The 13,448-nt window shown below is 57.2% G+C and overlaps 8 protein-coding genes across 8 annotated transcripts; 4 read left to right on the top strand and 4 right to left on the bottom strand.

The window, feature by feature from the left end:
- Positions 1-411: 411 nt before the first annotated feature.
- On the top strand, positions 412-1,186 carry DL89DRAFT_264213 (ribosomal protein S7). The gene is given in 2 exon segments (XM_040886152.1): positions 412-592; positions 612-1,186. 2 exon segments carry the CDS (start codon positions 497-499, stop codon positions 1,101-1,103), a joined length of 588 nt encoding a protein of 195 aa, XP_040747507.1. The 5' UTR covers positions 412-496; the 3' UTR covers positions 1,104-1,186.
- On the bottom strand, positions 1,135-2,136 carry DL89DRAFT_13542 (phosphoglycerate mutase-like protein). Its single transcript, XM_040883360.1, has one exon. The coding sequence runs from the start codon at positions 1,979-1,981 to the stop codon at positions 1,166-1,168; it is 816 nt and encodes a 271-aa protein (XP_040747506.1). The 5' UTR covers positions 1,982-2,136; the 3' UTR covers positions 1,135-1,165.
- A 160-nt stretch (positions 2,137-2,296) lies between these two features.
- On the top strand, positions 2,297-3,365 carry DL89DRAFT_319869 (uncharacterized protein; the record flags this gene model as incomplete). The annotated part of the gene is made up of 4 exons (XM_040891161.1): positions 2,297-2,480; positions 2,565-2,723; positions 2,780-3,022; positions 3,048-3,365. The coding sequence occupies exons 1-4, from the start codon at positions 2,418-2,420 to the stop codon at positions 3,363-3,365; spliced, it is 783 nt and encodes a 260-aa protein (XP_040747505.1). The 5' UTR covers positions 2,297-2,417.
- A 341-nt stretch (positions 3,366-3,706) lies between these two features.
- On the top strand, positions 3,707-4,408 carry DL89DRAFT_264212 (mitochondrial import protein Pam17). Its single transcript, XM_040886151.1, is given in 3 exon segments — positions 3,707-3,965; positions 3,985-4,171; positions 4,200-4,408. 3 exon segments carry the CDS (start codon positions 3,755-3,757, stop codon positions 4,348-4,350), a joined length of 549 nt encoding a protein of 182 aa, XP_040747504.1. The 5' UTR covers positions 3,707-3,754; the 3' UTR covers positions 4,351-4,408.
- On the bottom strand, positions 4,200-5,381 carry DL89DRAFT_264211 (cytosolic Fe-S cluster assembly factor nbp35). Its single transcript, XM_040886150.1, has 3 exons — positions 5,245-5,381; positions 4,762-5,219; positions 4,200-4,721 (listed from the first exon to the last, which is right to left on the bottom strand). The coding sequence occupies exons 1-3, from the start codon at positions 5,328-5,330 to the stop codon at positions 4,381-4,383; spliced, it is 885 nt and encodes a 294-aa protein (XP_040747503.1). The 5' UTR covers positions 5,331-5,381; the 3' UTR covers positions 4,200-4,380.
- A 148-nt stretch (positions 5,382-5,529) lies between these two features.
- DL89DRAFT_264210 (P-loop containing nucleoside triphosphate hydrolase protein) lies at positions 5,530-9,833 on the top strand. The gene is given in 11 exon segments (XM_040886149.1): positions 5,530-5,880; positions 5,942-6,049; positions 6,075-6,482; positions 6,512-6,709; positions 6,745-7,262; positions 7,288-7,390; positions 7,410-7,646; positions 7,678-8,049; positions 8,078-8,556; positions 8,579-8,723; positions 8,770-9,833. The coding sequence occupies 11 exon segments, from the start codon at positions 5,572-5,574 to the stop codon at positions 9,748-9,750; spliced, it is 3,858 nt and encodes a 1,285-aa protein (XP_040747502.1). The 5' UTR covers positions 5,530-5,571; the 3' UTR covers positions 9,751-9,833.
- DL89DRAFT_264209 (MFS general substrate transporter) lies at positions 9,793-11,453 on the bottom strand. Its single transcript, XM_040886148.1, has one exon. The coding sequence runs from the start codon at positions 11,300-11,302 to the stop codon at positions 9,953-9,955; it is 1,350 nt and encodes a 449-aa protein (XP_040747501.1). The 5' UTR covers positions 11,303-11,453; the 3' UTR covers positions 9,793-9,952.
- A 728-nt stretch (positions 11,454-12,181) lies between these two features.
- On the bottom strand, positions 12,182-13,009 carry DL89DRAFT_13464 (uncharacterized protein). The gene has a single exon (XM_040883353.1). The coding sequence runs from the start codon at positions 12,950-12,952 to the stop codon at positions 12,272-12,274; it is 681 nt and encodes a 226-aa protein (XP_040747500.1). The 5' UTR covers positions 12,953-13,009; the 3' UTR covers positions 12,182-12,271.
- Between the last annotated feature and the right edge of the window lie 439 nt (positions 13,010-13,448).

The following is a 13,448-nucleotide window of genomic DNA, read 5'->3' as shown; positions in this document are numbered from 1 at the left end:
TTCGTCAGAACCTTGTTCCAAGGAAAATCATGTATGGCGCCCGAGGTGACCGAAAGCTGGAGGAGTTCAAAGAGGATATACGACTGGACGTTCTAAACCTCTCGCATGAAGTTCCAATTACGTTAACGGTCGATGACCACGAGCTCCACGGTAAAATCGAGCTTAGCAGGGCTTGCTACAAAAATTATTTGTGTTTACGTTGGATAGTATATCATGCAACCCTTTTAGTCACAAAGAAGCAAATAGTAGCGAGCCAATAAAACAGGCATTTCGCTGCAACTACCACCATCACGGGACCGATCAGCACCAAATGTAATCAGCCGATTAGCAGTTATCATCAGTGCCCAGCGTATTTTTCGATGCGCGATCCACCCTGCCAAGCTCTGAGCCAGGCTCAGGAAAGAGAATTTTTGCTCTTGTAAGCACGCTAATTCTCGAATTCCATTGCATTTCCCTCTATTTATTTGAAGATAGCGCACTCACATTTCTCAAAAACATGTTCCGCGCACTGTTCACACGCCCCTTTGCAGCGCCAGCACAGTTTCTGCAGCGCACGTACGTGACGAAACGGCAGCTTGAAATCACCAAGCAGGTGCTGGAGGACTCGCCAGGTAGCGATCAACCCGCGCAACTCGATTCCGGAGCCGGTGATCAGCACCGAGGACCGTGCACGCCTGCGTGCTGATCCGCTCCTTTCGCAGCTGGTGAACACAATCATGCGCGACGGCAAGAAGCTGCGTGCTGAGCGGTTTGTGCAGGAAGCGATGCTTGATATCCGTGCACACACGAACTCCGATCCGTACAAGGTGGTGCAGGATGCGGTTGAGCTGGCAGCACCGGTTATGGACACGAAGAGCGGACGGCAGGGGTCCAAGGTGATTCAGATTCCGCGGCCGCTGAACCTGCGGCAGCGGAGGCGGCGTGCAATCGTGTGGATTCTGGACTCGGTCAAGAAGAGAAACGAGCGCAAGTTCCACATGCGGCTGTCGGGCGAGCTGCAGGCGATTATCAACGGCACGTCAGGCGTGCTTGAGAAGAAGCTGCAGTTGCACAAGATGGTGCTGGCTAACCGGTCGAACATCAAGACATCGAAGCGCTTCTAGTTGAGCAGGGGTTATATCATCTATCACTTTAAAAAGAACGGGAAACATAGTCCTCGTAGATATTACAATACAGCCAAGTGCTTGTTATATGCCCTGTAGTCGACATTCCATATGAATGACGAGATGCGAGAGGTGCCGAAATCCAGCAGCGGGCGAGCATCCCGCCGTGCAGCCAGCTTGGCGCGTGTCAGACAGCAATAGTCAGCATCGTTGCGGCCGTACTTGGAAGTCGTGGCCCAGATCAGCGAGTTGATGCCAGCCCCATGCGTGACAAACACGACAACACGGCGCCTGGGCGGACCAAATGAACACAAGTCCTCCTTGTACATTTCATTGGCAAAGTATGTGCCAGTGCGGTCCAGTGTCGACACAAACCTGGCCATCATATCCTGGAAGTTCTCGGGATACACTGGCAGGCTCTGGCTCGCCTCCACATACCTCGCGTCATGCTGCATGTCCCTGCAGACCTCGCCAGCCTTAATCTCGGCGCGCCGCTGATCGATGATGGTGCTTGGCACCTGCTCGTCAAAGTACTGGTCGTTCATGAGCTCCGACAGACCGGGTTCCACAGCCACATTCCACTGCACGGATTTGGCCCTGGTACGGAAGCCTTGAAACAGACTGTCGGACGTCTGCACACAGCGCAGGAACGGCGACGTGACGACGTGGTACGAGGTCTGGGAGATGATGTCCTTTGCATAGGGCAGGGCACTGCCAGCCTCGATTTCAAGGTCATAGATAAGATTGCCGGTCTTGCGGGCTTGATGGTGGCCGTCGGCAGTCAGGGGCGGGTCGTAGGGGGTGGTTGCGGTCTTTGCCCACTCGTCGTCAATGTGGTCGATGCGCTCGCCGTGGCGGATAAAGTAGCAGGTGAGCATGCCAGAGGGCAGCTCAATCTGTTCGGTGGTGAGAGGAGTCCATGGTGTCTAAAACTGAGTACTAGAGAGGAGAGCTGCGTGTGTCTACTGCGCGCTGCCTCGCTTTGGTTTCTGGTCGTCTGCCGGACACCGTCGGCTTTTCCACGACCACGGCCCGGGGAAAAGGGCATTTGACGCCGGAAGATGAGCATCACATGCTGAGCCCAGTCGAGCGCGCTGATCAGTACCCGCCGGAAATCAAAGTGTGCGGATCACCAGATGCTGGCTGCCTGTCATCGGGGTGCGCTCAGTTAGGGTAGAGAGCGCTTGGCGGTTGCGCATAGTGCATTTGGGCATCTTTCGAAATTGCATACTTCCTTCCTGTTCTACCTCTTTCGGAGCGCTTTTTCCACCCTTACATTTCAGTGGCCTTTATTTCTTTCTACTTTCACTCAGAATGGCACAGCCGGCACATTCTCGCCCGTCGCCAGTTTCAGTGCGCTTGACCAACTTGGCCCAGGTAAGCCAAGCCGTTCCAAAAGAATGACGGATGCACCTGCATCGAATTCATGGCTGCTAACAAAAAGAGGCTGGTATCCTGTAGACTGCCCAGTTCTACTGGTGGATTGGGCACGTGGTGGTGCTGACGTTCGGTGTCATGTATTATCTGAAGCGGATGCTTGGAGCGAGCTCCGCCAACTGGTACTATTCGTCTGCGTACATGGGAGCGCTGCTCTCGTATACCATTCGTGATATACAAGACGTACGGTCCTCCGCAGCTCAACCTGGCGTTTCGTTCGGCGGCTGATTCTCGACGAGAACGTCGAGTACCTCCTTCTGGCGTTCTACTGGTTTACGCAGCGGGCGATTGTTGTGACATTGCTGCCGTTCGTTGTGTTTTCGCTGTTCCACGTGATTACGTACTCGCGGTCGACCCTGATTCCGATCTTCTTCCCCGGCGTGCCAGCGGAGCTGCAGGCGGCGCGGCAGGCGAACGGCGCGCCCATTGCCCTGAGCCCGGCTGCACGCTACCAGCAAGATGCTGGGAGAGCTGAGCTCGAAGTACTACTCGCCGGCGCTGCGGGAGGTTGGTGTGTGGGAGGTGGCTGTGGTAGGCACGTGGCTGACGCTTGGCGCGATTACGTTCCAGACACCGCTGCTGGCGCCGATCTTCTATGCACAGTTCCTGCGGTTCCGGTTTGCGCTCAGTGCGCCGACGCGCCAGGCGTTCAGGCGTGTGCGCACTTTCCTGGATCGTGTGCTGGTGCCGCCCCAGGCCAGCGCCAATGTGCCGCATGTAGTGACGGACGTGTATGTCAAGGGGCGTGACATTCTGTGCAGGATGGGTGCCATGATCATGGACCCTACTGCCAACCAGCAGCAGCAGCAGCAGCAGCAGCAGTAGATTTTCTTTGGAATCATGCTTTTTTAAACCCCTTCTCCACGAGGAATGTGACAATTGATTTACAATCATCCATCTCTTGGTCAAAGCGCCGCATATCCAGAAATTTGTTTAGAAGCCCAGCAGCATTAGTATTCGACGGCGCGTTCGTCTTTGCACTAGAGCTGTGCAGACGACTATACACAGCAGCAACCGCAGTCCTCAGCCCACGCGTGCGGCAAAAATGGTGGGATGCTAATCTGAACACGTGATTCGGATCGCCACTAGTCGGGGCTGATGTTATGTCATTGACAAGAGAAGCCCGATAGGCGGCAATAGCATCTTTTGTCTCCATTTACAGTCCCAGCTTTTAGATTTCAGCCATTTGCTTCTTATTCAGATTTCGCTAACCAATGCTCGGCACTACGACTAATATGCTGCGTCTGACGGCGCGCACAGCCTATACCAAGCAGCAACAGCAGAAGGTCCTAATTCGGCGGTTCCACCTGACCCGCCCGGTTCAGAACGAGACGCCAGCGCAGATAAACTGGCAAGAGTTCTTCCAGCTGCGCAAGCAGCGGCGTCTATGGGAGCGCCTGGCGGCGCTTCCCTGCTCGATGCTGGGTCCTGGCGGGCGGAGCAGCGGTATTTGCTTCACTGCCGATCAACCCGCAAACGACGCTGTTTGGCGTGGACCCGATTGTCATTCTGGGCGGCGCGACGATGTTCTGCGGCGTGATGGGATTTGCGGTGGGCCCCTCGGTGGGCCGCGTCTGGTACAAGATCGGGAACCGGCGGCTGGCACAGACGCTGGACCAGAAGGAGGCCGAGTTCTTCCACCATATCAAGGCAAACCAGGTCGGATCCGAGCTTTTCGTCGGTGAACAACCCGCTGCCGGACTTTTACGGCGAGAAGATCAACTCGCTGCAGGGCTACCGCAAGTGGCTCAGGAAGCAGCGCGAGCACGAACGCAAGGGCACATTCAAGCTGGGCGCGTCGAAGAAGTAGATTTTTGTCTTTCTACATTCCCAAATGGCTTTAGTTTACTAGTGACTTGATCTTGGAGATGATGTCGAGGTATGCCTTGGTGGCTGGCGAGTCAGGGACTGTGTCGGTGAAGGACGTGCCAAAGTCGCAGGCCTTGCCGATGCGCGGATCAAGGGGGATAGAGCCCAGAAGTGGGATGCCGAGCTCCTCGCACATGGCCTTGGCACCGCCCGTGGTTGGGTAAAAGATCTTGGACTCGCCATGGCATCCCGGGCACACAAAGCCGCTCATATTCTCGACGACGCCCAGGACAGGCACCCGCGCCTTTCTGCAAAAGTCAATCTCCTTCCGCACATCCTGCAGCGAGACCTCCTGCGGCGTTGTCACAACGACTGCGCCGGTGATGCCGCTCTCACGCAAAAACTGCACTACCTGACAGGTGCTCATCCGAGGTGCCGGGTGGGGTGTCAAAGAGCAGGTAGTCGAGGGAGCCCCACTCGACGTCCTTCAAAAACTGCTTGATCAGACCGTTCTTCTTGGGCCCGCGCCAGATCACCGGCTCCTCCTCTGACGGCAGCATGAACCCAATCGACATGACCGCCAGGTTGTCCTGCACGTACACCGGCGTCCAGCCATCGGCTGCGCCGTGGATCTCCTCGTCTTTGCACCCCATGATCCTCGGAATCGAGGGCCCGCAGATGTCAATGTCGACTACGCCCACATCTGTGTCTTCGTCAGTGGCCAGGGCGAATCCTAGCTGCGCTGTAAATGTACTTTTGCCCACACCGCCCTTGCCAGACAGCACCAGGATTTTGTGCTTGATGCCCTGGAGCCGCTCGGTCACTATGGGGATGTCGGGGTCAGGCCCGCGGGCCTGGGTGGCACAGATCCTGCTGGTTCGGGCAGCCCTCGCACCCTTCGGCCTTGCCGGCTTGCTCGCTGTCGGGACCAGGGCAATGCTCGTTGGCATTGTCTGGAATTTGGCCATTCAGTTCAGACATTCTGTGGCACTAAAAAATTAAAGCGAAAAGCGAGGGTGGTTTGGAAGAGAGGGGAGGCAAAATGAGGCATTAGTCATCGCCGCAGCGGGGGGTTTCAATGCGCTAATCGCCTGTCGGCTCAGGCGGCTCGAGGAAATGGGGGAAAAAAGGCACCATGGCTCGATCCTCTAAGAGTTCAGGCACCACTTCTGCCTCCTTCGCCAATTCAAAGTCTCAATTTCGCACACTTTTTTATTATAGAATGGCGGGTGGCGGCAAAAAGAAGCAGCAGCAAAAGGCAGCCGATCCTGCTCCAGCGACAGCCAAGCCTGGCAAGGGGAAGCAGAAGGGCAAGGTTGCTGACGAGCCAGCAGCAGCTCAGCCCGAGAAGCCGAACCCGAACAAGCTGCTTTTTGGCAACTGGACAGGCAAAACGCCTGTAACTCTGCTCAACGAATTTGTGCAGAAGAGCAAATGGCAGCGGCCCGACTACAATATGCACGGCGGGCCCTCCAAGGGTTTCAGCTGCACGATCCGGCTAACAAAAATCGAAAAGAACCAGCCGATCATGGTTGTTTTCAAGCCAGAGCCGACTGAGCGCGGGCCGGCCCACCTGCCCAGCGCCCTTGGAGGCCCGGCACATGGCAGCCACCTATGCATTGCACCGCCTACGCTCCAACACCAACATGCACCGGATGCTGCCGCCGATGCACCGCGAATACTGGACGGACCTCGACAAGGTCAAAAAGGACCGATGGCGAAAAGGGCAGCTGGAAGTACTCGGACGATCCGTTCACGGTCAAGGTGCTGAGAGAGAAGGAGAGGGACGAGCAGCAGGAGCGGAGGGAGAAGGAGAGGGAACGGAGGGAGCGAGCGGAGAGACAGGGGCTGAGCGAGGAATTGCTGAAGCCGTTTGCGCGCCGCCGATGGGACGACATGGCCGAGGTACAGATGAGCCAGACGAACCGAGATCTGGCAGAATCAGTTATCCGCACGTGGTCCGAGGCATGGAACCTCGGGAAGGCGCAGCCGGTCAAGCCAACCCCCACTGCTAGCAAGGACTCCTCGATTGAAAAGTCGCTGGTCCTGTCTGGGTTCCGTGCCGCCCACGTCAAGGAGGCGTTGCAATACACGCACTCCAAGCACGAGGCGCTCGACTGGCTATGCGTACACGTGCCTGAAGGACGACCTGCCCTGAGCAGTTTATGCAGCGTGCGTACCGCTCCTCTCTGGTGCTCGTATCCAACAACGACAACGACGACCAGCAGAGGCTCGCCCGCCAGCTTGCAGGCAAGCGCCTGGCCCGATCAGGCTTCCCGACGACCATCTGCATGCAGACCCTCAGCAGCATAGCTTCGGTGGATCTAGCGGCCTATGGAAAGCATGGCGGCGACAGAGCTGTACAACAAGCTGTGTGGCCAGGCCGCCGACGGAGCTGGCATTGGAGAAGAGCGAGGAGACGTACGAGTCGATCGAATACGAGTTTGAGGGCATCGAGGCCATCTACCCAGGCGAGCGCCGCGTGAAGCAGCCGAGTGAATTCCAGGTCAGCGTGGCGGTACGTCCGCAGCCGCGCAGGCTGTGTCCGGAAGACACCAGGCTGGAGTTTTGGTTCCCGCCCGGGATCCGGTATCCGGAGCAGTTCCCTGCGATTACGGTTTCGAGCGACTCGCTGCCGAGCTACCTGAAGCTGCACATTGCAAAGAAACTCAATGGGCTGGTCAGTCACGACGCAATGCCGGTGATTTACGAGGCAGTGAGCGTGGCAGAGGCGCAGATCGAGGAGTGGCTGGCCAACCCGCCGGCCCTGGTCGGTCTGATGCGTGGCATCGTCGACGGCGGGTCTGCCACAGCCAGCAGCAACACCTCGGATGCAGATGGCGTCCAGGCGGTCGTAAAGAAGAAGCGGCATGTGAAGCGGCACAAGCAGACTGCAAAGGACACTGAGCATCTGTCAAAGATGTTTGCTGCGCTGAAGCTTAACCCCAGCGTACTGCAAAATGCAGACAGTGCGTGAGTCTCTGCCTGCATGGAGCTTCCGTGCCAAGATCAGTGATCTTGTCGAGTCCCACCGCTGCACAGTCGTGTCCGGAGCAACAGGGCTGTGGAAAGTCCACTCAGGTACCGCAGTTTCTCCTGGACCAGGCGCTACAGACTGGCAAGCCGATCAACATTATCTGCACGCAGCCGCGGCGGATCAGCGCCATCGGCGTAGCATCTCGCGTGGCCGAAGAGCGAGCCGAGGATATCTCGGAGAACTCTGGCACAGTCGGCTATGCTGTGCGTGGCGAGTCCAGGCAGAACCGCAACACGCGGCTCCTGTTCTGCACCACTGGTGTGCTGCTGCGCATGTTCACCGATGACCCAGACCTTTCCAGGCGTCACTCACATTGTATGCGATGAGGTGCATGAGCGGTCGGTCGACTCGGATCTCCTTCTGGTGTTGCTGAAGCAGTGCTTGGAGCGCAACAAGCATCTGCGGGTAGTTCTGATGAGTGCGACGGCAGAGTGCGAGCTGTTTGGTGGGTATTTCGGGAACCGAACGCCGATTGTGGAGATCCCTGGCCGCACGTTCCCGGTTGATGACGTGTATGTCGAGGACTTTGTCAGGAGCCACCATGACCCAAGCACCGGCCAGGACAGGACACGGTACGAGAACATGCAAAGGAAGGCAGCGGAAACATCGGACGAGAAGGCGGCAAAGGAGGCCCAGAAATGGCTGAACCACGCAGACCACTACGTCAAGCATGGGCTGGATTCCGGGCAAGGCGTCGTGGATGGTCGGCTGGGACTCCAAGTTCGGGCTCGCCCACAGCGCTACGCAGATCGACTACTCGCTGGTGCTGGCCATTGCGCAGCACATCCACAAAACGTCCGACCCGACCAAGGCTGTGCTGGTCTTCATGCCGGGCGTGCAGGAAATCTCCAAGACCATCGACGCCCTGAGCGCCCTGCCGAACACCACGCTGCTGCCCCTGCATGCTGGGCTTGGGCCCGCCGAGCAAAGGCGCGTGTTCCGCAGGCCCCCGTCGGGGTCGCGCAAGATCGTGGTGTCGACCAATGTGGCCGAGACCAGCATCACCATCGACGACATCGGCTTTGTGGTGGATTCCGGCCGCGTGCGTGAAATCCAGTACGACGCCGAGTCGCGCATCGCCCGGCTCGCCACGGTCTTCTGCTCGCAGGCCGCCTCGACGCAGCGCCGCGGCCGTGCGGGCCGCAACCAGCGCGGAACCTGCTATAAGCTGTTCTCACGGCCCACGCAGCAGCGCGTCATGGCCTGAGTACACCAAGCCGGAGATCCAGCGCACGCCGCTCGAGCAGGTGTGCCTGCAGGCAAAGACCCTGGGCCACGCCGACTCGCAGAAATTCCTGGACTGCGCCATTTCGCCGCCCGACAGGCCTGGTCCTGTCGTTGCTGCCGAGAAGGCTGCTGGTGGCCGTGGGCGCCTCGACGCAGGTCAACGGCGCGCTGACGGCGCTGGGAAGGTACCTGGGCAGCATCCCGGCGGACCTGCGGCTGGCAAAGATGCTTGTGTACGGCGCGGTGTTTGGTATTCTCGACCAGATGCTCGTCATTGTGTCGCTGATGGCTAGCGACAAGCCGCTGTTCAGTGCCCCGCACGAGAAGCGCGCGCTGGCGAGGGAGAAGCGCATGGCATTTGCCACTGGCCATAGCGACTGGCTGGCAGACGTAGCCGCCTTTGAAAGGTGCTCGAAGGACGGCCGTCGGGCCTGCGCTGACAACTTTGTCTCGTTCACGACCATGCGCGACGTCAGGTCCAATATCCGCATGCTGCGCGATGCTATCCGCGACACCGGTCTGATTGAAGCCGCCGAAGCTGCCACGCCGCGGTCTGATGCCGAGACCCAGATGCTCGTCAAGGCCATCGTGTTTGCCGGCCTGTCTACAAACACCGTGCGTGTGCGTCTGCCGCAGCAAAAGTATCAGGAAATGATCGCCGGTACCGTCAGCGTCGAGCACGAGGCGCGCCAGGTCTCCTTCCACCTGGTCGATACGCTGAACGCAACCGAAACTGACTGGCAACGCTACGATATGCGGAAAGATACCCGCGTCTTTATCCATCCGCAGTCGACGCTATTTGCGGAGAACTCGTATCCGGTACCGTTCTTGACGTACTTTTCGCAGTCCTCCAACAACCCACAAAAGGTGTATCTGCGCGATGTCACCATGCCTGGGCTCTACGCCCTGCTCATGTTTGGGCCCGATCTGGTCGTCGACCACGAGAACAAGGTCATTGTAGTGGGATGCGGCGGCATATCAGTGCGGGCGTGGCCACGCATTGCTGTGCTGGTCAACCACCTGAAGATGCTGCTTGACCAATTGCTCGGCCGCAAGCTGGACGACCCGGCCATGGAGATCAGACACCACCCAGTCGTTACCACTATCCTGAGGCTGATCGCGACTGATGGTGTGTGAGGTCTGCTCTGAAAAATCCACGATATGTCAGTTGGTTAATGAGACTTGAATTAACGGTTGAAATAGAAGAAATGATACTACAGCAAGCTCAGAGAGAAATCGAAGGCCAAAGAGCGGGATAGTTATAACAGGAGCTTGGAAAGGGTAATGGTGACTGGCAAGATGGCGAGATCTCGCCAGCAAATAGCACTGCGTTTTTTTTTTAAACAGCGGCCTCAGCCTTGCCGGCAGAGAGCGCCTCCTTGTGGTCATGAGCGAATCCCTCCTCAACGATCTCGGACTCCGAATGGTCGGTGAGCCTGTTGATGACTACGAACATCGGGACGAGGGAGATACCGAGCAGGACCCAGTTGCCAATGAGCTGGTGCATGAACGAGACCTTCTTGGCGTCAAGTTGCCACGCAACAGTGGCACCAAGCGACTGGATGCCCTTGTAGAACCCGGCATACCGCGAGAGCTTCTGGCTGTCGTTGGTCAGGGCACCAATGATCCAGTAGGCAAAGTTCTGGAACAGGGCGTCGCCGATACCGTAGACCAGGTACAGAATGATCGGGCCGGCCGCACGGCTGTGCTCCAGGAAATCAATGCTGCCTCCAGGATAGTCAGTGGGGCCAGTGATGGTAGGACCGTGCGTGTACTTTTGCTGGAGAGCAACGGACCCGCCCCACATGACGTTGAAGAAGACAGCGACAAGGGCGAACGCAATGAGACCGCGCTTCTTGCGAGACCACTCCTTCTTGTCGAGCAGGAACGACAGCGCGTAGGCGCCAGCCATCTGCGCACCCCAGTACCAGATGTTGTTGAAGCCGCGGGTACGGATGTTGAAGATGGCTCCGTTGACGCAGTTGAACTGGTACGAGTAGAAGAAGTTGGAGGTGAAGCACATCGGCAGCAGCGCGATCATGGTCGGGTTCAGGAACAGCTTGATGATCTCGACGCACTCGGTGCGCACATCCGTGTACTTGACAAGGACAACAGACGACCCATCGTCACGGACGACGCGCGATGGCGGGCAGAGGGCCAGACCGAGGGCCGAGCCGATGACCTCGAGAACGACAAAGACAATGTAGACTGCGTCCGACAGCGAGTCCTTCGGGTTATGGTAGTTGATGGCGAACGGCAGGATGCCACCGATCATACCGCCGAGGTTGAAGATGATCCAGAACACGGCGATGTACTTGCCCTTCTCCTCCTCCTTCGGATACGACACCATGATCATGCCCTGAGCGGCCCACAGAACACCGGCACCAATACCCAGAATAGCGCCAGCAGCGATGGTGAAGGCACCGTTCGCGGTGTGGTTGAGATAGACGTACGATCCCGAGTAGAGGGCATACGAGAGACCCGAGACGAAGATGGTCCAGCGGACGCCGCACAGGTTGACAATTGACCCGCCGAGGATACCGAAAATGATGAAGGTGCAGTAGAGAGCCGTGTTGGCGTTTGAGGCCGTGGTGGAGTCCATTTGGCCACCGCCGCCCATACCGTTGAGCGCGTTGAACATGCCAGGGCACAGGAAGCAGACGAGGCCGACAAGGATGACCTGGGTCATCGGGCTGGTGTAACGGAACCGCCCGGAACTACCAAATCCAGGGAAACCCATTATTGAAATACGAATGTTTTAACGCAGGGGGGTGTGTGCGTGAGGTTGAATAATATTACAGACTATAGAAAAGAGGCAAGGAAGTGAAGCAACGAGCTGCGTTTTGGTCTGGAGAATGGCAGGAGGGGATGCTGCGAGCCCCCTTTATATACCTGTTTTTTTGTCTAACCTGCACTATGTTCTAGGGTGCCCTGCCATCGTTCCTGGCGGGCAAGTGCTATTTTCGGTCAGGAACTAAAGCGAACACTCTTCTAAACAGCTACTAGTGTTTCCGTGTTTAGCGAAGCCCGGTTTAGCTCGACGCGCAGGACCCAATGGGAGTACAGGAGGCTGTATTTCGCTCCGCCCAGTCTCGCCACGATATTCGTTGCGGCGGGGGACATGGGGAGCGTGCATGAAATTCCTACCCGCCAGCGAATGGTCCGTTGACTATACTGCTTTTGAGCGTGTATTTGTTGGCCACTTCATTTCTGCTCGACTGACTGAGCCATGCGCCTCTGTACCCGCCGGGGGAATGTCAATCCTGTCCGTTGCCAAATCCGGTTGGGCCAGGTCGGCCAGCACATGATCGCCTCCCTCCGAGCCAGCCAGATTGCGTGCCGGGGCGCTCTTATCCCGCACCGCACAATGTGCAGGCCAAATGCAGCAAGGATCGCTGCAATCAGCGACCGCACGGGCCTTTTCCCGATACATTTTCGCTGGCGCCAATGCAGGACCACAGAGAGATAGCGATTGCATTTCACGACACAAGGCATAGCTTGGCAGGATGTGCAGGCCATGCGGACCAGAGAGCGTCGATTAGAAGAATGGCGCAGAGGTTCCACATGCCCTGTTTGCCCGACAAACTCGCCGCTATGTGCAAAAGAGCGGCATGAAATGCGGTCCCGCACCGCTGCCTTATCGCATCTCATTGCAGCCTCAGCAACGAATCTCGAAGATAGCTGCTCTGCTCCATGCCAGCCAGTGTAATGAAGTGGTCAGAGCATTTTCGGCAGAGGGATGGCGGGCGCGATTTGCATCTGAGACTGATAAGCGCGGATGGTTCGTTTTCGGGCTGTTCCCATGCACGGGCACGCCGAAATAATTGCCACCAATTTGTCCACACTGGTCGGCGCTTCTCCTCCTTCCATTCAGTCGTTCTGTCCATTTGCAGGCACAGACTGCTGATTTCTGACAGGCCAGGCTGCTGCAAAAAGCATAGATAACCCAGAGCATTGCTCTTTGCAAATGTCGATCGCCATTTGACTGGACACTGCCGCTGGCCATTGCAGCTTGGCTGGGAGCAGGCCTGGTCCGGGAGAACAGCCATGCGAGATTCCCAGCGGCACATTTGTCGGCAAGGGATCCTGAAATCACTTCCCACGTCCCTTCGATATTTTGGCCCGCCTGGTGTGCTATGTGCGATCCATGATCATGTACGTGCCGGCCCGCACAGAGCACACATAGTGTATGAGAGGCAGGCACTTTTTTTGGCTGATAGGTACCGTGAGAACCATTTCGCGTGGCCAGTCTCAACCCAAGACTGTGCCTGCCCTGTTTAGCCCTGCTACTGCCAAAAGCACCTCCTCTATCCCCAACAGGTGGTCTTGCGACGAGCATAGCGCAAAAATAAATTGGCAGTTACCTTTTTTCCACACTCTTTCCCTCACTCCACTCCTGCTGAGTGGGGAATGTGTTTTTCCGCGCACACTGGTCCAAAGACCATTTGTTTTCACTCAGGAACATCGCTGAAAGAACAACAGGACGCAATAAAACTGGATGCAGCGTGTAACACGAGCTGCTTCCTCTTTCGCACAGATGCATTGGAGTGCTGGGGGATGAAATGTGTTTACCTGCCGTGGCCGGCATGTGGGTTTTTGGGCGTAGAGCCCTGCGGTGCTCTGCGATAGGAGGGCTGGCTTGGGGGTATTTTCAGCTAGAATGAGGTACTACCCATGCTGATGCCCTGTGATCTTTGGCGGGTACCGATGGCCCTGCTACTTTTCTTGATTCAGTGATCAATCATGATGAGCAATCTGTCAAGGTACGTACCAGGCTGGGTGGATGGTGTCTCAATGCCTTCAGCTACTTGACATCATGCTGCTTGATCTCTACG

This window comes from Linderina pennispora (assembly GCF_002104995.1).
Source record: "Linderina pennispora strain ATCC 12442 chromosome Unknown DL89scaffold_1, whole genome shotgun sequence".
Taxonomy (NCBI): Eukaryota; Fungi; Kickxellomycota; class Kickxellomycetes; order Kickxellales; family Kickxellaceae; genus Linderina; species Linderina pennispora.
The sequence above is the reverse complement of the archived record's forward strand: the minus strand, read 5'-3'. Positions and strand labels throughout refer to the sequence as shown.

Bases quoted from the DNA above. Each gene is read 5' to 3' on its own strand.
- DL89DRAFT_264209 (XM_040886148.1), bottom strand. From the start codon at position 11,302: ATGACCCAGGTCATCCTTGTCGGCCTCGTCTGCTTCCTGTGCCCTGGC.
- DL89DRAFT_264212 (XM_040886151.1), top strand. From the start codon at position 3,755: ATGCTCGGCACTACGACTAATATGCTGCGTCTGACGGCGCGCACAGCC. The intron at 4,172-4,199 runs GTTCTTCCACCA...AAGGCAAACCAG, and splicing joins CTGGACCAGAAGGAGGCCGA to GTCGGATCCGAGCTTTTCGT.
- DL89DRAFT_264210 (XM_040886149.1), top strand. From the start codon at position 5,572: ATGGCGGGTGGCGGCAAAAAGAAGCAGCAGCAAAAGGCAGCCGATCCT. The intron at 5,881-5,941 runs GTTGTTTTCAAG...GCGCCCTTGGAG, and splicing joins AAAAGAACCAGCCGATCATG to GCCCGGCACATGGCAGCCAC. The intron at 8,050-8,077 runs GTCAAGCATGGG...ATTCCGGGCAAG, and splicing joins TGAACCACGCAGACCACTAC to GCGTCGTGGATGGTCGGCTG.
- DL89DRAFT_264211 (XM_040886150.1), bottom strand. From the start codon at position 5,330: ATGTCTGAACTGAATGGCCAAATTCCAGACAATGCCAACGAGCATTGC. The intron at 5,220-5,244 runs GTGCGAGGGCTG...CCGAACCAGCAG, and splicing joins CAAGCCGGCAAGGCCGAAGG to GATCTGTGCCACCCAGGCCC. The intron at 4,722-4,761 runs GTAGTGCAGTTT...TCACCGGCGCAG, and splicing joins CTCGGATGAGCACCTGTCAG to TCGTTGTGACAACGCCGCAG.
- DL89DRAFT_13464 (XM_040883353.1), bottom strand. From the start codon at position 12,952: ATGCTCGTCGCAAGACCACCTGTTGGGGATAGAGGAGGTGCTTTTGGC.
- DL89DRAFT_13542 (XM_040883360.1), bottom strand. From the start codon at position 1,981: ATGCTCACCTGCTACTTTATCCGCCACGGCGAGCGCATCGACCACATT.
- DL89DRAFT_264213 (XM_040886152.1), top strand. From the start codon at position 497: ATGTTCCGCGCACTGTTCACACGCCCCTTTGCAGCGCCAGCACAGTTT.